The sequence below is a fragment of the Nicotiana sylvestris genome, chromosome 7 (genome assembly GCF_000393655.2).
Source record: "Nicotiana sylvestris chromosome 7, ASM39365v2, whole genome shotgun sequence".
NCBI classification, from domain to species: Eukaryota; Viridiplantae; Streptophyta; class Magnoliopsida; order Solanales; family Solanaceae; genus Nicotiana; species Nicotiana sylvestris.
Window position 1 is genome coordinate 28,311,516 of NC_091063.1, and position 23,163 is coordinate 28,334,678.

The 23,163-nt window shown below is 35.5% G+C and overlaps 3 protein-coding genes across 6 annotated transcripts; all 3 read right to left on the reverse strand.

The window, feature by feature from the left end:
- Nucleotides 1–5,540: 5,540 nt before the first annotated feature.
- LOC138872904 (uncharacterized) lies at nucleotides 5,541–6,629 on the reverse strand. Its single transcript, XM_070151324.1, has 2 exons — nucleotides 6,405–6,629; nucleotides 5,541–5,981 (listed from the first exon to the last, which is right to left on the reverse strand). The coding sequence occupies exons 1-2, from the start codon at nucleotides 6,627–6,629 to the stop codon at nucleotides 5,541–5,543; spliced, it is 666 nt and encodes a 221-aa protein (XP_070007425.1).
- Nucleotides 6,630–6,677: 48 nt separating this feature from the next.
- LOC138872905 (uncharacterized) lies at nucleotides 6,678–8,407 on the reverse strand. The gene is made up of 4 exons (XM_070151325.1): nucleotides 8,324–8,407; nucleotides 7,575–7,759; nucleotides 6,845–7,395; nucleotides 6,678–6,733 (listed from the first exon to the last, which is right to left on the reverse strand). The coding sequence occupies exons 1-4, from the start codon at nucleotides 8,405–8,407 to the stop codon at nucleotides 6,678–6,680; spliced, it is 876 nt and encodes a 291-aa protein (XP_070007426.1).
- Nucleotides 8,408–9,866: 1,459 nt separating this feature from the next.
- Nucleotides 9,867–17,866, reverse strand: LOC104248039 (homeobox-leucine zipper protein HDG2-like). 4 transcript variants are annotated; one of them, XM_009804225.2, is made up of 13 exons: nucleotides 17,711–17,866; nucleotides 16,796–16,922; nucleotides 15,290–15,513; nucleotides 15,010–15,127; nucleotides 14,498–14,692; nucleotides 13,985–14,398; nucleotides 13,471–13,572; nucleotides 13,141–13,341; nucleotides 12,753–12,933; nucleotides 12,371–12,645; nucleotides 11,409–11,504; nucleotides 10,849–11,205; nucleotides 9,867–10,195 (listed from the first exon to the last, which is right to left on the reverse strand). In XM_009804225.2, the coding sequence occupies exons 2-12, from the start codon at nucleotides 16,886–16,888 to the stop codon at nucleotides 10,852–10,854; spliced, it is 2,253 nt and encodes a 750-aa protein (XP_009802527.1). In that variant the 5' UTR covers nucleotides 16,889–16,922; nucleotides 17,711–17,866; the 3' UTR covers nucleotides 9,867–10,195; nucleotides 10,849–10,851. The 4 variants fall into 4 exon arrangements, with proteins under 4 accessions (XP_009802527.1, XP_009802526.1, XP_009802525.1 ...); XM_009804224.2 differs by having other exon boundaries at nucleotides 13,985–14,401; XM_009804223.2 differs by having other exon boundaries at nucleotides 15,290–15,516.
- Nucleotides 17,867–23,163: the final 5,297 nt, after the last annotated feature.

Below are 23,163 nucleotides of genomic sequence, written 5' to 3' on the forward strand. Positions count from 1 at the left end.
CCCTGACCACCTCCCTACGATAGAACCATCTCAACTCTCCAGGCCACTTTGGTCGCCTCTTGGAAGGAAATCTCACTCCTTGTCTCCCTAGCCATCTGAAGATGAATTGGCTGAATAAGTCCATCCATGAACCTCCTCACCCTCTGTCTCTCGGTGGGAAGTATGATAAGAGCATGACGAGCCAACTTGATAAATTTGGTTTCATACTAAGTAACAGTCATAGAATCCTGCTGGAGACGCTCACACTGTCTCCGATAGGCCTCTCTCTGAGTGATGGGGAGAAACTTCTCTAGAAATAGCTGTGTAAACTGCTCCCAAGTCAATGCTGGAGATCTGGCTGGTCTAGCCAAGCAATAATCTCTCCACCAAGTCTTGGCGGATCTAAACAAGCCAAAAGTAGCAAAATTGACCCCATTGGTCTCAACTATTCCCATGTTCCTGAGTACCTCATGACAGCTATCTAGATAATCCTAGAGATCCTCAGTAGATGCACCGCTGAAAGTGGTAGTAAAGAGCTTGGTGAACCTATCCAACCTCCACAAAGCATCGACAGACATAGCTGCTCCATCACCGGTCTGAGCTACCACACTTGACTGAACTGCTCCGACTGGCTGAACCGCTGGAGTCTGGAATTGGGGAGCTACCTGCTCCAGAGTGCGAGTAGTAAGAGTTTGGGCTCCTCCTCCAGCCTGAGAAACGGCTGGTGCCTCATGAAGCAAGCCTGCCCGGGTGACACTCTCCAAAAGACCCACTAGACGGACCAGAGCATCCTGAAGTGCTGGGGTAACAATAAAGCCCTCTAGGACCTGAGTTGGACCCACCGAAACTGCTGGGGCCGGAACCTCATCATCAAAATCAACCTGAGGCTCCACTGCTGGTGCTGCTGCTTGGGGCTGAGCTCTGCCCCTACCTCGGCCTCTAGCATGGCCTCGCCCTCCGCCCTTCGCGGGAGCTGCTGTTGGGGGCTCATGTTGCTGGTCAGCGGATGAGGAAGTGCGTGTTCTCGCCATCTGCGAATGAACAGAGTAGAAATTCAATTAGCATTGAGAAACCAAACCCCACGATAGGAAAGAATAAATGTGAAGTTTTTCCTAACTTTGTAGCCTCTGGGGGATAAATACAGACGTCTCCGTACCAATCTCTCAGACTCTACTAAGCTTGTCTGTGAACTGTGAGACCCATGTAACCTAGAGCTCTAATACCAACTTGTCACGACCCGTATTTTTCACCCTCGGAAGTCATGATGGCGCCTACTAATGTGAGCTAGGCAAGCCAATCCTTTAAAGTAATTACTTCATTACCCATTTATTTCCTTTTAACAAACATAAAGCGATAACGTATAAACTGCGGAAATTTAATTTAAGTGGAAGAAAACAATAAAATATCTGAAATCTGTATCTATTACAACTGCTTAGGCCTTAATCACCCAAAACCTGGTGTCACAGTATCACAGATGGTCTAAGACTGCTAAATACAAGGTCTGAAAATAAAAGACACATTGTTTCTGAAGCAAAAAGATAAAGCAAGATATAAAAGATAGAGGAGACGCCAGGGCCTACGGACGCCAGCAGGGGTACCTTGGGTCTCCACGTGGACTGTAGGTAGCCTCCAAACTACGGTCCAAGAGCTGCTCCGGGATCTACACATAGTACAGAGTGTAGTATCAGCACAACCGACCCCATGTGCTGGTAAGTGCCTAGCCTAACCTCGACGAAGTAGTAACGAGGCTAGGACCAGACCACCAAATAAACCTGTGTAGTTATATAATAAACAGCGGAAAGTAAAGCAGGAATAAACAAATAAAGGTGGGAGGGTGAAAACATGCTTCGGGGAATAACAGGTAAAAATAGAATATCAAGAGAATTATAAAGGAACCAAAATTCAACTACGAACAAGGATAAGAAAATAAAGGCAGATTTCACTTTCATTTCACATCTTGTTGAGCAACCCGATCCTATTTCTTTTACCTTATTACAGGCGTGCAACCCGATCCCATTTCACATATCTTGTGGAAGGCGTGCCACCCGCTCCCATTTCAAATATCTTGTGGCAGGCATGCCACCCGCTCCCATTTCAATTATCTCGTGGCAGGCATGCCACCCTCTCCCATTTCAATTATCTCGCGGCAGGCATGCCACTCGTTCCCATTTCATATATTTCTATGGCGGTGTGCCATCCGATCCCATTTCTTTTACCTCATTGCAGGCGTGCAACCCGATCCCATTTCACATATCTTGTGGAAGACGTGCCACCTGCTTGTGGCAGGCGTGCCACCCGCTCCCATTTCAAATATCTTGTGGCAGGCATGCCACCCGCTCCCATTTCAATTATCTCATGGCAGGCATGCCACCCACTCCCATTTCAATTATCTCATGGCAGGCATGCCACTCGCTCCCATTTCATATCTTTCTATGGCGGCGTGCCACCCGATCCCAGTTACAAACCAATAATAATCACAAAGAATCCCGGCAAGGGAGAAAGAGCAATACAACAACTTTCTCGGCAAGGGAACATTAATATTAAGACAACATCCCGGAAAGGGAACAATGATATTTCAACAATATCCCGGCAAGGAAACAATAATATCAAGACAAACATCCCGGCAAGGGAACAATGATGATAATAGCATGTGAGGCACAATAAATCACAACGGAGTCATAACAATTACAATACATGACTTACGGGCATACTTGACACCAATGTATAAATACTCGTCACCATGCCTATACGTCGTACTCCACAATTAACATGTAGCAAATAAGACACAACTCCTAATCCCTCAAGTTAAGGTTAGACCAAACACTTACCTCGATGCCACATACATAATTCACATTTCAATTATAGCTTTACCCCTTGATTCCACCACCAATTTGCTTGAATCTAGCCACAAGTTACTTAATTACATCAATAAACGCTAAATGAATCAACCCCAATGCATGAAAGTGAGTTTTTCCAAAGTTTTACCCAGAAAGTCAAAAATCGTCCCGGGCCCACATGGTCAAAACCAGAGGTTCAAACCAAAATCCGATTACCCATTCCCCCACGAACCCAAATATATAATTTGTTTGGGAATCGGACCTCAAATCAAGGTCCAAATCCCCAATTTTGAAAAAACCTAGGTTCTACCCAAAACATCCAATTTCCCCCATGAAAATCATTGATTTTGAATTGAAATCATATTAAAAGATGTTAATGATTGAAGAAAATGAGTTAAAATTAACTTACAATCAATTTGGAAGAAGAGTTGTTCTTGAAAAATCTCCCTAGGGAGTTTTGTGTTTTGAAAAGATGTGAAAAATTGGTTAAAAATCGTCTAAGTATAAAAGTTGCAGATGTGGGAATTGCGAACAGGGGTTCGCAATTGCAAACCCCGACCTCTGCTAAGTTGGGAAATGCAAAGGGAGGCTCGCATTTGCAAGCTGGGAATTGCGAACCAGGCATCGCATTTGCGATCACTGGCCAAATTGGGAAACTTCGCATTTGCGAAGATCGTCTCGCATTTGCGAGAGGGAGCTAGCCTAGGCTTTTTTCGCAATTGCGACAAGCCGCTCGCATTTGTGAGCCAGGCTTCGTAAATGCGAAGCCTGCAGGCCTGCTATGCACAGCTGAAAAACCTGCAATTTTCTAAGTCCGAAATGCACCCCGTGGCCTATCCAAAACTCACCCGAGCCCTCGGGGCTCCAAACCAAATATACACACAACCTCAAAAATATCCTACGGACTTATTTGTATAATCAAATTACCAAAATAACATCATAAACATCGAATTAAACCTCAAAATCAATGAAATTTCTCAAAACTTCTTTAAACATCAAATTTTGCATTTAAGGTCCGAATCACGTCAAATGGATTCCGTTTCTTACCAAACTTCACAGGATTATCTTAAGTCACATTTAAGACCTGTATCGGGCGCCGGAACCAAAATACGGGCCCGATACTATCAAGTTTTAATCAAAATTTATTTCCAAACCTTATAAACAATTTTAGAAAATAATTTTCTTCAAAACTTCATTTCTCGGACTTGTGACCTCGGAACTCGATTCCGGGCATACGCCCAAGTTTCATATTTTTCTACGGACCCTCCATGACCGTCAAATTATGGGTCCGGATACGTTTACCCAAAACATTGACCGAAGTCAAATTAATTCATTTTATAGTCAAAATTTATCATTTTTCACAAATTTTCACATATAGGCTTTCTGGCTACGTGCCCGAACTACACACGCAAATCGAGGTAATACTAAAAAAGGTTTTTAAGCCTTGGAACGTAGAATTCATTTTAAAAATAAGTGATGACCTTTTGGGTCATCACACTGAATGCTAAATCTTTTTCCCCTAATTTCTATTTTGCAGTGACCATGGTGTATACGTTGCTGCATTTGCTGAATATGTCAGCATTGGAGAGCTATCAATTTCAAAGGAAGACCTTTCTAATATTGATCAACATCGTAGATGCTATGAAGCTCTACTTTGGGATTATGCTAGGAAAAAGCGAGACATTGGTGCAATTAGTGAGAATGAGGTGACTGACAGATTAGCAAGAAGAAAAGGTCCACCAGCTGCAAATGAGAGAACAAAACTCCGGAAGAAGAAGAAGAATTAGTTTCCCTATTCTGTAGTAAAATTGTAGTTAAAATGTGTAGGTATAGTGGGTTTGTAGTAAAGTTGTAGACAATCTGTTATCTTAGAACAAGTTAGTTAAAACATATTTGTAGCAGATTTGTGCTACAATTGTTTTACCTTTAGTTTTGTTGTTTTTATCCATGAAATTACTACTTTAAATCAAAATACTATGGAGATCCTTTTTTGGTTCAAAATTGTTAGTATTTTATTCCACTACTTTTATTTTTTGTTGTTACTCTTTGTTTTCATTATTTATTTTTACCAGTTGTGAACGAGATAACACAAGTCCGAAAGAAGATGAATTAGTTGTCATTTTTTGTAGGGAAAATGTAGTTAAATTGTTTAAATGCAGTTGATTTTGTAGAAAGGCTGTAGACAAATTGTTGCGTATGAGCAAGTTTGTTGAATGTAGCAGATTTGTGATACAATTATTTTACCCTATGTTTTGTTATTTTATCTAGGATACTAGTGCTAACAATAGGAAATATTATATTATTTTTATCTTGATTGGTTGAAAGTTATTAGTACTTGATCTCATTAATGTTAGCATAAAAATCCTTTAGAACTTAATTATTATGTAGTTATTCTGTCAAACGCCAGATTATGTAGTTATTTTATAGATTTTTTGTAGATACCTTGTAAGAATCATTGTTCACTAATGATTTGTGATATAGATAATTAAGTAATTGTGTGATATTGATATAAATCATTCATAATCCAATCAAGTTATGAAAGTCTGAACTCAATATGCTCAGTAATTAAACAAAACAAATTCAAACCAACTACATTAAGAGTTGAAATCATTTCATTATAGGAAACAGTCTTTACTCAATATATCAACACAATTACACCTCAACTATAATTCTCCCGAACACCTCAACACTTTTTATCAAAAAATCTGTTGACTATATCAAATTTTATTTCTTCTTGGGAGCATTATTGAAAGATCTTTTGTTATGCCCTTTTATTCCACAGTTGCCACATGAAACCTTGTACTTCTTTGCATTTACTTCATCATGTGTTTTGTATCTTTGTTTTTGAGGTCTTCCTAGCTGTCTTTTCCGGGTATGTGGATTTACAACTTCTTCAGTTATATGTTGTGGCACATTCCACTTGCTTTTATAAGGCAACGGGTCTACTGGTGTTTCATAAGTATGCAAGAGGCTCTCCCTCGTATAATAAGAAGAACAATATTTTTCATAAGACTCATCCATGTGCCTTAAAGCAGCCAAAGTATGTGGACAAAGAAGTTCATCAAGCTGGAATTGTCCACAACTACATCTCTTGTTTTCAAGACAAACAATATAGCGCCTCACACCATCTAGAACTGTATGGATGTAATCTATTGAAGCCCTCACCTACAATTACAGTACAAACAAACAACAAATTATCAGCGATATATACAAAATAACTACAAGCATTCAACAATTTATCTATAATATATGTTCATATTTTAGTTTGATGCAATAATTGATCAGATGTTATTGGATATAGCTTACTTTAAGCTTCTGCGACGATGTTCTGTTGTCATTCAAATCTTTGTTGAATTTAAACCCAAGGTATGTGAATGTACCCTTTGCTTTCAATAACTTTTAATTAGTCCATCATTCAAGAAGAGTCATCATGTACTCTAATAGTTCTACTATCGGCAACTCTCTTGTATTTTTTGTTACCGCATTCAATGACTCTGCAGTGTTTGATGTCATAGTCCAATTTTTGTTCACCGTAGCATGTACTCGAGATCATCTGTGATAGCTAATATCATATATATATGCTTTAACACGTGTGTCGATCTTTTCAATCTTTGACATTCTTTCATTAAATTCATCAAGCATGTATGATCGTGCCATGGCAAAGTACAAGTCGCTTAACTTTAGATGACCTTTCTTGAACTTTGACCTTATATTTGTCCAAATATGCCACATGAAAGAATAATGTGACATGCCGGCATAAACAATAGATGTTGCCTTCAAGATACTGTCATTTCGATCAGAAACAACACACATATTTGGTCTTTCACCATATGCATGTTTGAATTGCTCAAAAAATCACTTCTATGATGCCTCATTTTCTGAATCAACAACAGCATATGCCAGTGGTAATATACTACCTATCATATGTGGCAAAAAGGAATTCAATTTCCATCATAAAACTGTCGATAAAGAAAAATACATACAAATAATAAATTTTCTACAATATATCTAAAACAAATCTACAATACCTGTTGCATCCATTGTGCTAGCTGTTAGCATTATTCCCATGTATACTGACTTCAAAAAGGTCCCATCAACTACTACAACTGGCCTACAATATTTCCAACCATTGATTGACATACTCATTGCGACAAAAGCATACAAGAAACAGTTATCGTCAGTCTTCTTTAATTTAACTACAGACCCTAGATAAGTCTTCTCCAGAATATACAAATAACTAGGCAATCGACTATAGGAGTCAGCAGGATCACCTCTCAAAAATTCCAAAGCCTTTTCCTTTGCTCTCCAAGCTTGCATGTATATTAAGCTCAAGTCGTGTACACATAACATATCAGTTTGAATGTCTTTTGGTGTGTAAACTATCTTAGGATCTCCATATTTTGGTATAACCATGCTACCCACTACCATGGAAGTAGGTTTGCGATGTATGTAGGTATTGTCCATCAAAGAGCATGCGTGCAAGCTGTTGAATTTTCGAACCTTGAACATTGCCGAATCATTTATGATGGTGGACTTGAAGTGCCATGTACAATCTTCCCCAACACATACCACGCAGTAGCTACAGAACAAAAATAATTTTAAAAATAAAAATATTATATTTAACAATTTATATACAAAAAAACTCCAAATTATCTACAAATTGTATACAAAGATATTACAAATGCTGAAGAACAAAAAAATACAAATAAACTACAAAATAAACAAAGACATGATTTTTGACCATTGAACTGTTCATACCTTCTAGTACTAGACCTTTTCATCCTAAATTGGAACTTGTTCATGACAGAATAGTGCTTCATTGCACTAGCAATTATTTTCTTGTCTTTGTATACTTGGCCTACTTCAATAACAGTTGGTGTATTTTCTGTTATGATTATACTTTCATATTCCACTATCTCAGGAGATGTTGGTATATCAATCAACTTCAGTGTTCAGATGAACCTGCAATCAATTAAAGCTAAATACTGTTATGAAATATATTGTAGATATTTTGTAGAATAATTATAGAACAATAAAATCCAGGACTTACATATTCATAACAATTGATATACATATGTTATGTAGTTTTTATTTAGAAATATTGTAGAAAATTTGTAGAACAAATGAAATTCAATACTTATTTTGATCTACACATGTTATGTAGTTCTTTTTGTAGAAATATTGTAGAAACATTGTAGCACGCACGAGATAAAAATAAATTTCACCATTGGTATAACAGATCAAACCTGCAATTGCGTTCGAAATAGACATACTGCATGCCAAATCAAAATCCCGCACTGTTATACACAGCGGATACATTCCTAAGCTGCTATTTTCCTTTTTCATCTCCACGTATACTAGAACTCCCATATCGTTCCTAATTTTCATTGGCGGACAATTTTCGTTGACAATGTACTTGATTTCAATTATTTTTCTGATGTATCAATCATTTGATGCTCTGCGATTGTAGAAATCAATTAGCTATAAGTTTCATCTTCCCTGATTACAATCCCGTCGATACGAAAATCCCTGTATCTCACAAAGCTATCCCAATTATCATTTAGCTGAAGCATAATAGCTATTTTTGACATTATTGCGCGTGATTAAGTACAATTGTATATAATTGATTCGATTTTGCTTGTGAAACCAGAATATACAATGAAAAATAAAGTATCAAAATTGTGAGAGAAATGGAATAATTTCAAGCCTAATAAATGGTGAGTAATGTGTTTCAAATAATCTCGGTAGAATTCTTTACTATCCCAAATTCTTGCTCCTAAAAAAGGAATGTTACAGCAGAAAGGATTCTTTTTTTAAATGATTTGTATAGATTCTGTAGGAAAAATATGTCCAGGTCGGGTAATATTAAAAACTGGGACATTTGTTATAATAAAGTTTCATATAGTGTATAGGAATGAAACTTTTCCATTTAAGAATTACTTTCGGCTTTTGAGTAGCAATTAGCCATCCATAATTTACCAACCCGCATCTATACCCGCTTTTTGTGTCACGTTTTAACTCGTGCCCGCTTTGCAAAAAATATTGCAAGCGTAACCGCTTTTTCGCATAACTTCAGCATACGGGGCTGAAGTAGCAAAGACAATCACGCAAAACATAAGCATTCTAGTAGCCGGGCCTGAAGTTCAGCTCTAGAGCTGAAGTTTTTGTTTTGTAACTCTAGAGCTGAAGTTTTTGTTTGTAAGCTTCAGCTCTAGAGCTGAAGTTTTTGTGTTGTAACTGGGAAACTTCAGCTCTAGAGTTGAAGTCTGAGGCAATCACTACTGTTTTTGGTGTTTCGCGATTGATCAGCTAGAAAGAAAAGAGAACTAAATAACTTCAGCTCTAGAGCTGAAGTTTTTGTTTTGTAACTGTCGAACATCAGCTCTAGAGTTGAAGTTATTTAGTTCTCTTTTCTTTCTAGTGCTTGTGTGTTCCACTTCTTTTCTTTCTTCTTCAGCTTCTGCTTTTTTGTCTTTCGTTTTGTAATTTTAAACTCTAGTTATTTCTCGCTTACTGAATTAATAATACTCTTGAATTCAAATTTTATTTTAAACAAGTTCCCTTCTAAACCTATCTGATAAGGATAAAGAACTATCAATATACAAGCGTATTCAGCATAAATTCTTATTATGAGTAGAACAACAACTTAAAAGGTATTATATTACAAAATACAGATGTACATTTAAAGCAAACATAAATTGTTTCAATGTGTGCTGAGCACCAAAAATAAATACGTACTACATAAAAGGTAAAAGTTAGAAGGAGGAGGAGAAATAGGGCTGAAGTTATTTAAAAAACAGGTACAAATTAAAAGTTTTAAAAAAAATGGGTATAGGTTAAATGGGGGTGATCAAATAGGGCGCCCCGTGCAATTTTTATAATGAACTAATAGAAATGTTGGGCCGTCGCCCACTTACCCCGCCAAAGGCCCATTACCACATGATGAATTTACAATTTAAACTCGCAAATAAATTCAAAAGAAACAAAAACTAAGCAAGAAAAGAGAATATTTGGCAAAAGAAGCCAACTATTTTGATAGATATTGAAATAAATAAGCAAAAGCAGACAAAAGATTCTGCAAATGCTTTTAAGTTCACGACCAAAAAACAGAAATTAAACAAAAATCCCGAATAGGCATAGGGAAGGAAGCAGTAAATTAAACTCCAGGTCCAAACCTATAAATCTATACAACTTCCTTTTCAAATCGCCCGAGGAAGTCAATTCACGAACCTCATATATCCTAACAAAACTTGTATAGAAAACCCTTTGATTATTCCATTGGCTAAAGCAACCAATATCACAATCAAAGCAACAAGGTGCGCTCTTGACTTCATTTTATTCCTTGCCTTCTTCTTCTCTACTGTTCCTTCCCTACACAACTGCAACCAACAAAGAAAAAAAGAGCAAAAAAACAAATAAAGCGTCAAGAACAAATACAACTGTGACACCATATAGTTTTTAACAAAGAGATATTGTATAGTCGCTCTTAAAATAGTAGTCGAAATAATGTATAATTTTTGTATGTATATATATTTTTGTACGTTATATAGAGAAAATATAAAAAATTTATACACTTTCGGGTTAACGGAAGTAAATAATTTTGGCCGCGGGTTAAAAGTGATCGTTACCCTTAAACTTATATACGTTGATAGTGCAAATAATTTTTGCACAATCAATATATTATCACCTGTTAAAGTAGGTAATTTGTTTTAAATATAGGTTAATAATCACTTTTTATGAATGGCTACCTATAATTATCTTTTAATTATTGAAAAATTAACCTATATAGCCGCCCACCTAATTTCTTAAATTATAAATAGTCGGCGAATGTATAACTATGTATAATCAATGTATAATGTATGTATACCAGCTAGAAAAAGTAAACATTGAATCTGGATGGCTATTTGTGTAACATAATATTTCACGTGAACCCAAAAGCTTTTGTCCAAACCTTATATATGTATTAAGAATATATAAAATATCTATAAATATTTGACTGTGAATCTAAGTTGGTAATTTAACATATGCTTACAGTTTAGCATCGAGGGGTATCGGATAGAAGAGCAGCCCTGATCTTATCAACTGTGCAAGCAATGAGTTTGTTGACAGTAGCAACTGATCCAAGGGAAAGCTTAGCGGTAGGAACAGAATCAACAAAAATCTGAAATGCAATAGTGAGGAGAGATCCACCAGCAATTCTGCCTGGAGGACCATCTGGTAGTATAGCAAATCCAGAAGGTAGAAGCGCGACGTATTCCGGATCTCCGCCATTTATTACTGTGTTCATAGCAGGAACATCAACAGGTGCATAAACAACAAATGACCCTGTTGGATCTGTGCTGCTCTCTTGCAATATCAACATATTGTTTTGGCTTGAGATTGCACTACTCTGCAACTCAACAACCAAATATTGGAATGTGCGTTAATTATTTAATCCATATTGCAACAATAACTACCAGTAAAATTTTACAAGTGCAGTATGGGGAGGGTAGTGTGTACGCAGGCCTTATCCCTACCCGAGTGAGTAGACATGCTGTTTCATGAATCATATTATGGGAAAAGAAAGTAAAAACGAAGGTTATATTTGCTTACATTCACTCTCAATATGGAGACAGAGCTGCCTGTTTCCCTGCCATTAGCAATATAAACCAATCTCTGAATAACACTCCCATTGGATAGTATATCCCACTGTAATTAGGAAAGTAGAAGTGCAACAGTTAGGCTTCAATGCTTCTAGTAAAAAAATATTCAAGACATCCCATCCCAAGTTAGCCCGTGGCCCACGAGGCTTGATCAAGGCTTGGGTTGGTCAAACCCGTGGGCTTAATAATATACTATTTAATTAAAAATATAAAAAAAAATAGGGAACTAAAAATAACAAGAATAGTAGTCCAATTTCAAATTGGTAATATTTTTTATGTGGATATAAATATTTTTTGTTCTTAAATTTTTTAGTTATTTCTTAATGTTTAACTAATTAACTTTGCATATCATTATAGATTTAGATTAAATGAAGATGTTAAGATATTTGTATTTCACAAAAGGATTCAAATGTATTTGTTGAAGATGATTTGCCGGTGTTGAATATGCCATGAGCACTTAGAAAATATTTTTGAATAGTTTGTTTTGAGTATTGACTTTTAACAAATGAAATAGTGTCCTCCATTTTTGTGTTTTATAGTAATCTATTTGAACAATATCAAATATTATTAAGTTTTGCAAAATGAAGGACTGGCCCGTATGGGCCCATGAACACGTAAAGATGGGTCGGGTTGACCATTTTAATGCCGATTGAAATAGTGGCCCGGCCCAACGTAGCTTGTCAAATGCCAAAACCCGCATCGGCTGGCTAGGCTGGACTGGGTCAGCCCATATTAACAGTTCTACTTGTAAATCTTGTAGATTAGTTTCATAAAAAAGAGGGAGGGGAATCATGACACAAAGTTTCCGCAAAAACATTTAGATCAGAACCCTCACTTGCTAACTTATCTACTTTACTGAGCATAGTTTAGATATTCAGAAACTATACGAAAATGATTGAATACAAAGCGTACCTCGCTCCTAGTGTTCACATCACGGAGAAAATCAAACACTGTTTTCGCAGAAATCGGGAGCCAGAAGGAAGTAGCAGCGCACATCACAATGCCAGGAGGTCTGCCTGGATCATTAATGCTTTTCCTAAACATGATTCGAACATCATTTTCTGAACCACTTCCTGAGAGAGTTGTCCATTGATGAGCTGCCGTAGCACTAACTCCAGAACAATAGCTAATTACCATTCTCTCCGCTAGCTTCAACACACTCCTTCTTCCCTCTGGACCTCCTAATACTGTATAGGAAAATGATTAAAGAAGATAAGAACGTCAATTCAGGAATTTAAATTCAAGAACTAAGTTTATTTTTCACATCATTCAAAAGATGTATTACTGTACTTACCCATATTAGTCATGTCATCGTCGGGTAAATTTGTGGCCATTGCACTTGCTAGCCGTTCACATTGCCTATCCAAAGTAGCAATCCAACGCTTTGCCCCAAATGCAAGGCCAGAATTCAGAAGAGGCTTGTAAATGTTATAGATTGCTGTATCATCAGCCTCTACATGCTCCATCCAGGTGACCTGACCACGGTAAAATATTGACTTACAAGAATTCTAATTTATAGTCGCAATAGACAAACTTGGTAGTACTTGATACCAGTAACCGAGAAATCTTTGAAAGCTAGATGGTACACGGTTCAAAATTTGGTAGATAATTAACGAGCCCATTTCTTTACCATTATCCACCTAAATATCAGGCTTATAATACGATTATTTAGAAGGATTTACCTTTGAGTACCCATTTGGCATTGCTTGAATTAGACATCCTGAGGGCCTTCGCTGGCAACTAGCAGTCGGGATAGGACGCAGATAGTCGAGGGAAACGTCGACAACTGCCCATATTCCATCAACACTTCGTTTACAATATCTTACGAAGTAGCAATCTCGAGTTGGAACCTGTGGAAATGGTACTTGAAATTCTGCAAATATCTGCCAAAAATAATGAATAAGTGACACAAAATTAGAGGCAGTGAAATCTTCACTAATAATATAGGTATCCTAGTGCAAACAATATACGAAGAAAGAAAAAATTAATGAGGAAGAACATCAATGTATTACCACTTGCAATGCTCCGTTGAAATTTCCCGCAACTCCAGTTGATAACACATCCATTGTAACAGCCGTCGACACAATACTTGAGAACATACTTGACCACTTATTCTGGTGATCACAAGAGAGACAAAAGATATTATTCCGACTGTTTCAATTTAAATATCTTAGAAATTAATTGTGACATATATATAACCACTCAATTAAAACAATAATAAATTATTTGGATTGATCATCATAATTACTCCAAAATTGGCTAGGGCTATTATTTGGTACTTGAAATCAAATGTTAAACCTATAGTTCACAATTTCTTATATATGAAAAAAGGAATCCCAATTGCACAAGGAATCCCGCATTCACGTAGGTTTCGGGGAAAGGCTGCACCCCAAGGATGTAATGTACACAGTCTGCCCTAATGCAAGCATTCATGGCTGCTTCCACGGCTTGAACCCATGATATAGTTGAAATTATAAATTCCTATATATAGCTGAAATTATAAATAGGAGTAAAATGAGTGTGTACCGTGTCCATAAGAATTTCAACCAAGTTGATAGGATTCAAGAAAACAACAGCAGTATCTTTTGAAGCTTCAGTCTTAAACCCTGCAATCTTAGGTCCAATTCCTGTAGGGAACAATCTAACATACTCTTCTTCATTTAGAAAATTTGTTCGACGATCAACGCTAGGCAACCAAAGTGGTTCTCCCATTTGAGCCATTTGAATAAACTCTTCCATTGCTGCAACTGCTAGTTCAATTATAAATGGCTTCTCGGCCTCTGTTGGTCCGTTAAATGATGATCTTATAACCTCTCTGTTATTTCCAAATGCATTTCCAAGATCAAGTGAACTAGGAGGAGTTACTGAAGGCGAGTAAACGTTTAAGCTCGAAACTGGCTTGCCCACATATTTTGCTGCGAAAGCTGAAATTCGATCAACCTGCTAGAAAAAGAAAGGTCGAAAAAATTAAATTTAACAACCAAAATGTGGCAAAATATTTAAATATCATTGAGACAATTTTTTTTTCTTTTATTTTACCTCTTCTTTTAGTCGAGCATTTTCGATCCTCAATTGATTTTCTTCAAATGACATTTCACCTAAACTAATTTGTGGGCCGCCACATATAGGGCAAGAAGTAGCATTGTTGAGAGCTTCACGGAGCTGCACATGTTCAGTCCTAAGCTTTTCATTTTCATCTCGAAGTGATGAGAGCTCGGAACGATCATTTTGATTCTGCCAGGGAAATAAAGTTTATTACTCAAATACTATTTGAAAATTTAAAGTAATGTATTTTTTGTTTAAAACACAAAAGTCACTCATCCATGACTAATTCGTAAAGTTTATTTCTCAAACTTATGGGTGGATAAATATGACATGGGTCCACATGTTTTTTGCTTGTTAGTGAAAAGAAATAGGAAAATGACGGTTCAAGTGTGAATGCATGTCAAAAGTTTTTCTAACTGAATCTTCTATTTAGAGGAGTGGGGATGTTGTTCGTACTTAATAAACAAGCATTATTTTGATAATAAAAACGAATTATAGTATTATACCTTCATTTGAGTACGTTTATTTTGGAACCAAAATTTCACTTGCAGCGGCTCTAACCCTAGTTCACGACTGAGCTCCTTCCTTTGCTTGTCATCCGGGTGTGGACAGTTCTTAAAGAAACTAATCGCAAAAAAAATAATTACAAATTAATAGCATAAATAAATTAAAGCTGTACAACAAGAAAGAGAAGCAAAAACAAACTCTAGTTTTTCATCTTTTTGTTTTGTTAGTTCCAGAGAGACCGCTATTCGAAATCTTATTGAGACACTATGACGTGCTTACTTTTCCATTTCTTGGATCTGATGCTGAGTGTGGCGGTGATAGCGCTTTATCCTCTCAGGCTGATTAACATCTTGTTCATCACTGGATTTGCCTTCTTCATTATTGTCATGACTACCGGATTTGCTGTCGAATTCCTCCTCCATCAGCAGCGGCATTAGTTCACTTTCCGATGTGTTTGACGCCATGTCCAGTGAATGAATCTGACTTTCCATTATATTACCTGACTGCTATACAAATGATAGAATGTTCACAGACTTCAAAAAAATATTGAACATCAAATTTTCGAACAGATAAAAATAGAGTTAATTCACTGTTGCTAGGACATTTTATTTCTATTTCTTTGTTGCACAATAATAATAAGTGTAATTTTACAAGCAGAGATCTAAGGAAGATAGTGTATACGCAACCTTACTTTTGTTTTACGCTGGTAAAGAGATTGATTATGAAAGACCATTTCTGTCTCTTTGTTGCATAAATAAATATACACAGATAGAAATTTGAGAAAAGGACACAAGTCGTCTTTTTTTTATTTAAAAAAAGGGTCTATTTATATTAGTGTATGTCTCAGTGGAAAAGGACCAATGTTGAAAATGTGTGAAAACAAGTAAGCCTTTGGTTTGACCATAATTTATACTCTCTCCCCTTAAGACCCCAGGTGGATGTGAGTTGGTTGGGTGGATGAGGCTTAAGACCTAGACGCGATTTTCAGTTCTCGAGAAGGATTTTACTCGAAAAGGCAAAAATGACTATTGGTGAACACATTAGCGAGATTAATCAATAAGTATTGCTTTTTCCCTTTTGGATTCTATCTTCTTTCGTGGGCGTTTGAACATAAAAATTGTAAAATTTCGAAAAAAAATAAAAAAAGTTTTAAAGTGAAAATGATATTTTTAAATTAGAGTTACGTTAGGATATGAATAATTTGAAGATGTTTTGAATTTTTGTGAGTTATTTGAAGAAAAAATTTTGAAAAATTACTTTTTAGAGTTTTCAAATTTTTGAATTTTTTTTGAAATTCAACTTTAAGTGAATTTGAAATTTTTATGACCAAACATTAGTGATTTCCAAAAGTAAAAAAAATCCGAAAAAAGTGAATTTTTTTTTATGGCCAAACAAGACTTGTTTTTTGGAGGGCTATTTTTTTTTTCATTTTTGTTTTTCTTTCCTTGTGTGGTGTTCTACAGGTTTCGATCGTACTAATCTAGATTTATGCCGCGTAAGATTTACTTGAGGAACACATGAATTTTTTCCATCTTAAATCTTCATTATTAATTTTAACTTTTCAGTGAAGACTCTTACAAAAAAAAAGGAAAGATATTAGATTCCGTGTGTCCATTAATAATGACGATTTCAGTATTGATGACAGTCTAACTAAAGAATAGCCCAGAAATTCCATCTCCACAAATGCCTAACAAAACATGCATTGCTACAGTAGTAGTGAGGACTTCATAAAGGCACATAGAAAACTAAAAGTTTCAACAAAAAAAAAAAGTATATAGAATTTACCTGACCAAGCGGGAGTCCAGAAGATGAAGAAACATATCCACCATCATTCCCATCATTTCTGATCATCGACGAAAACTGGTTTGCCGGATTCATGATTCCGTCCTACTTTCTCCACTCACCAAAAACCCTAAAGCAGTGTGCATAGTATAAGAAAAGTCAACGAGAAACTCTATAGATTTATATTCTTAATCATTTCTATTTTAGCTATTTGATTTTTTCAAACTACTAGAATCTTTTCACTCGATATGAAGTTTAAGAAAAAATAACGATTTTTGGAATTTATGGTCATAAAGACAAAAATGGGTCAAGAGTATTTGTGCGATTATAAAAGCTTCTCATTAAAGGTATAATTAAAAGTTTAAACTAAATTATTTCCAAATTAGAAAGGGGACATTCTTTTTGGAACGTACCAAAAAGGAAATAACTTCACGTAAACTAAAGGGATAAGAGGAAAAAAAAAGGAATTCGTACATTTATCTGATTTTTTTTTTTTTTGCCTGTTCACGGAAAGAGAATCTCAAGAAACAAATTAAAAAGTATAGGAATCCTATAAAAATTTCGTCAGGTGGTTTTGCTTTTAAAAAAAAAACGCCATACATGTGTATATGCTGTGAAAAGAACAATAAAATAAAATAACAGGCTCTCACGAAAATCTTGAGCTATGTCCCACTTTCTATTTATATGTACGAAACTATCAGCCAACCTTTAAAATCCTGCCTTAAACAGAAAAACAACATAACAAGAAGTTTATTATATAAAAAACTCATATCTAGTATCTAGCTAGCTATATACATATATAGAATGTATATAAATCCGTAATCGACAGAGAGATGAGAAAAAAAGAACTTTGTGTTCCCACTTTATTATGGGCTGTTGCGGATGAGACGAGAGACCGAGCAAAAATTTGAAACTTACAGGTTCAAGATTCTGGCCCGTAAAAGTGACACAAAAGAAAGTGAGAGACACACCCCCTCCTACCTTCAGGGTGGATATAAGAAGAAAAGTGAATGGGGGTGATGAGAGTAGAGAGTGAAGAAGGAGAAGGAGAAAAATGAGAGAGAGGAGTAATTGCAAGGTGAACAGAAAGGTGGTGCAAATGCATTAAATAGAGTGGAGGGAACAGTGAGGAGAAGCCCCGTGCGTTTCGTTTTTTTTTTTTAGTGGGGGGGGGGGGGGGGGGTTGTTGTTGCAAGATTATATGAAACGAATGACGGCTAACAAACTCTTCAAAATTCGAATTTTTAACTAGAAAGTGGTGAAAAAAAAGGTATAATAAAGATAATTAAGTTTTTTACAATATGTATTTTATAAATTTACACTTTTAAAAGTATTTGGTCTTATTAAAGGTGTTGGTTATTTTTCATAATTTATAGAATAAATATTTAAAATTTTATTATTACTCCCTCCGTTCACTTTTACTTGGCACGTTTTGACTTTTTACACCCCTTAAGAAATAATATATGAAGTGCATAATTTATCATGATACCCATATTAATTGATGCATATTTTATTAGATTTGAGAAAATGATTTGAAACGAGTAATAAATAATGTTGGTATAACAGAAAAATTTTTTTTGCCTTCTCTTGATATGCGTAAAGTGACAAGTAAAAATATAAATATATTTTTAGTATAAAAGTGAACGGATGAAGTATTACTTATAGTAAAATTTATAGCAAGGTCAGGAATAAACTTATTAATAAAATGAAGTGCACGTCAGACGTTATCTGTTTAATATTACAAATATTTGCAGATACCTACAGTCCAAATTTTGTAAAAATATTATTTTTGTTATGCGGTATCTATTTAATAAGTAGTTATCTAGCCGTTAGAACGCGTTATATAGTTACTAAATTATAAGTAGACAAAATCTAAAATGAAAATTATATATATGGAAAGTAATTAAGTTAATACGATGCAACATCGCGATTGGTATAGCAGAAAGTGTAGCGAAACGATAAATAAATTGTTTAGTATTAAAAAAGAAAAGCAATACATGATGTTTTTAGATATTTTATCAGAATTGAATTTCTTGCTAGAGTGTAATGTTGAAAGAAAAAAAGAAATAATAAATAGTAATAACTACTTGGAGTATTTTTACAATATTCATTTTATAAATTTGACTTTTAAAAATTATTGAGTCTTTTCAGAAGTTGTAGAAAGAATTTATTATTTAAGGTTTTATCAAATTTACCTACAAAAATATCGTAGCAAGTTGGTAAATAAATCAATTAGTAAAACAAAGCGTACACAATATGTTATCTGTTTAAATTGTAAATATTTTGGATATACCTAGCTACCTTCCAAAATGGGCAAAATTATTATTTTTATTTCATTTTGTTTCAATATACCCCACTTGTGGGATTATACTGCGCTGTTGTTGTTGTTTTATTTCAATATAGTAGTAAGTAGTCATAGCCATTATGGCTCATTATTTTGATACTAAAATTATACAGTGTTGCAATCTAAAAATTAGACTATATATATGGTACACAATTAATTAGTGATGCGATGCAACATCGTGATTAATATAATAGGCATTGTCGCAAAGTGACAAGTAAATCGATTAGCAAAATAAAGCGTAAGATAATAAGGTTTGCTTTTAGATATTGTAAATATTTTGATAAACCTTACTTCCAAAATTTGAAAAACAGTGGTATTTTATTTTGTTTCAATGTAGGGAATACGGTTAGAACACTTTATTAATTACTTGAATGATATATCGTCGCATTTTAAAAAATGAGTAACATATGGGATATATATACACGAGTTCTCGTAATTTTGAAAAAATATATATTTCGCTAGCAAGTTAGGTTTCTTGAAAAAATATCCATAAAGTTTTGCTCCGTAAAAATTTAATTAATTATAAAAAGTTCTAAGGCTGTAAATTTCGTAAGTACTAATCTATCAACATGTGCATTGCACGTGTAACTAGTGAGTGGTTATGTGAAAAATAAAGGAAGATAGTAATAATTACTTGAAATATTTATACACTATGCATTTTATAAAATTAAATTTATAAAAGTATTGAGTCATTTCAAAAGATGTTGGTAATTTTCTGCATTTTATTAAAATTATTATATAATACTATATTATTACCTATTATAAAACTTGTGGTGAGGTAAGCAATAAATCAATTAGTAAAACGAAGCGTAGTACAATATGTTATCATTTTAAATATTGTAAATATTTTGGATATATCTTTCTTCTAAAATTTGTAAAATTATTTTTCGAGTTCCTGTTAATCGGCAGTAGTTAATCATAGTTAGTTATAATGTAATGTTAAACTAGAGTTAGAAAGTTAGCTAAAAAGGTCGGTTAGTTTGTTATAGTAGTGGACCTGAGTATAATGCTTTTCTTCTTCAGAAATACAATGAGCCTTTCTCTGATTCCTTCTCTTCTTCTAGATCCTTCCTCATCCTTTTAGATTAGATTTAATTTCCATGACAGCTAACATGGTATCAAAGCCACCAGTTAAAATCTAAGCAAATTGCGAGCAAATCTCGTCTTCTCTGTTACTTCAATTCTGCAATTGAGTGCTGAATTGAGCTAGAGTAACCTTTGGTTAAAGCTAGGGTTTATAAGCCACTCACTTTGAAGCCGTTTCTTGGTCAACAATGGCGATTGAAGATGAACACATTGGCGCGACCTCAACTACTAGTAATTTCACTACTGGAACTGCTACATTTCCCACCATTGATCACAACCACCCTTTGTACCTGCAACCAACAGATATAACAGGTAGTTCTCTGATTTTTCTTCAACTTATTGGATCAGACAATTATGCTCTGTGGAGTCGTGCAATGAGAATTGGCTTGCTAGGTAAAAGTAAACTAGGTTTTATCAATGAGAGATTTCCTAAGTCTAAATTTGAGCTTGAGCTTCATGATCTGTTGGAGAAAATTAATGTTATGGTTCTCTAATGGATAATGAATGTTGTGAGACCAGGATTGTTGAGTAGTGTATTGTATGCATCTAGGGCTCATAGAGTTTGGGAGGATTTTAAAGAGAGGTTTGATAAAGTAAATAGTTCGAGAATACTGTATTTGCATAGAGAAGTTCATACACTGACTCAAGGGACTATAATTATAACTGACTACTTGTCAAGGCTTAAAGAGATGTGGGATGAGTTTGATGCTCTCATGCCTTGTCCTGGCTGTTCCTGTCCTGAATCTGAATAGTATGCTCAACACTTTGAGTATCAAAGACTTCTTTAATTTTTCACTAGATTGAATGAGTCCTATTCTCAATCAAGGAGTCAGATCATCATGATGTCTCCTCTACCCAGTATAAACAAAGCCTATTCTTTATTAGTAGATTAGGAGAAACCTTACAAGCACAACACAAGTTGCTCAGGTTACTGAAGCTTTGGAAAGTACTTCCCTGTATAGAAATAAGAATGTGAATAATGCTGGAAATTATAAGTCCAAAAGGAGTCAAGTTCAATGTGAGTACTATCATTATAAGGGACATACGAAAGAAAACTATTACAAATTAATTGGATACCCTACTGATTTCAAAGCCAAAAAAGTGTAATGATCCGGCCGGTCATTTTGAGAATTTAAGCTCCGTTCGGCAGAATAAGGTCTTGAACAACTTCATATTATGTGCATCGACTTGCATGCATGGTAGAATTCAGTTGTCGGATGATTCAGAGTTAAATTGGAAGAAGGAATCTTGTTTTAGAAGTTTAAACAGTGAGAATTTGACCGGAATTTGATTTTGGCATAAACGACTCCGGAATGGGTTTTGGATGATCTTAACAGCTTCATATGGTGATTTTGGACTTAGGCGCGTCCGGATTCAGATTTGGAGGTCCGTAGGGTTATTTGAGGCATTTCGGCGAATGTTGAAAAAGTTGAAGTTTTGGAAAATAGAGAAGTTTGACCCATAGTTGACTTTTGGGTTATCAAGGTTGGAATGCAATTCCGAGAGTAGGAACAACTCTGTCTTATCATTTGGGACTTTTCTGCAAATTTAGCATCATTCCGGGTTGGTTTGGTTAGTTTCGGTACGAGTTTTCAAAGTTGAAAGATTTGGAAGTTCATAGTTTGATTCATGGTGCGATTTGCATTTTCGGCATTGTTTGATGTAATTTGAGACTTCGAATGAGTCCGTGTTAGGTAATAGAACTTGTTTGTGTCTTAGATGAGGTCCCGGGGGCCTCGGGTGTGTTTCAGATTTGGATGTTTTGCATGGTTTTGGAACATGTCTGATTTCTGGTGTTTTTGTACCTGCGACCTTAGAGCGCAGGTGCGGCTCCCCTTCTGCGTGAGCCTGATCACATCTGCGATCTTTGAGGCCTAGAATCTAGCTCGCTTTTGCGAGTGCTGGAACGTAGGTGCGTAACCGCTTCTGCGCTCCTGTTATCGCTTCTGCGACGCCACTGATGCAGCTAATTGTCCGCAGATGCGAACCTAGGCCTGTAAGTGAAGTTCTCAAATGCGAACTTCTGCCCGCAAAAGCGATGGCGCAGATGCGCATAAGTATCCGCAAACGCGGAAGTGCTGGGCAAAATCCTTTATATCGAGGGTTTGACCATTTTCTTCATATTTTGAGTTTTGGACTTTGATTTTGAGAGTTTCTTTCAGGGGTTTTTAAAACAAATCGGCTGGGTAAGTATTATTCACCTACTATCTAATATATTCCATGATTTTATCCTTGTTTTATCATTTAAATTGTGTTTTGGGTTGGGAAAAATGTTGGTTTTTGAAGAAAATTTCTAAAATGAAAAATCATGATTTGAGGGACCAAATGGTATCGGAATTTAATAAATTTTGTATGGTTGAACTCGTATCGAAATGGGTATTTGATTTTTGTAAAATTTGTCGGGTCCCGAGGCGCGGGCCCAAGGATCGACTTTTTGACCGATTTTTGGATTTTGTTAAAGATTGAGGCTTTATGATCCGGAATAGTTTCTTATGTGTTTTATTTGTGCTTTTAAGTTAGTTTGGTTGGATTTGAGCTGTCCGAAGGTCTTTTCACCCAAGAAGTGCATTTTAGAGTATCGGTCTGTCGTCTTTGAGGTAAGTATCTTGCTTAACCTTGTGTGGGGGTCTTCCCCTTAGGATTTGTGTCTTCTATGTTGATTGTAGTTCATGTACGCGGAGTGACGAGTGCTTACTCGGACTTATTTGTGGGAAATTGGCCTTTTAGGGTTCTTAGGCCCTTATATTCACTATGTATGAAGTTATTCTTGATATGACTAAGTTTCCTAATTACTAGTTTCACCTCTACATGCTTAATTGGAATTAATTGCTTCATGATTCACTCTTATTGCCTAATTGACTCATATCTGATTTAACTGAAGAATTTCGCCTCTCCTATTGTCATGCTATCTTTTCATAGCTGCTTGTCTTATTTGGGAATT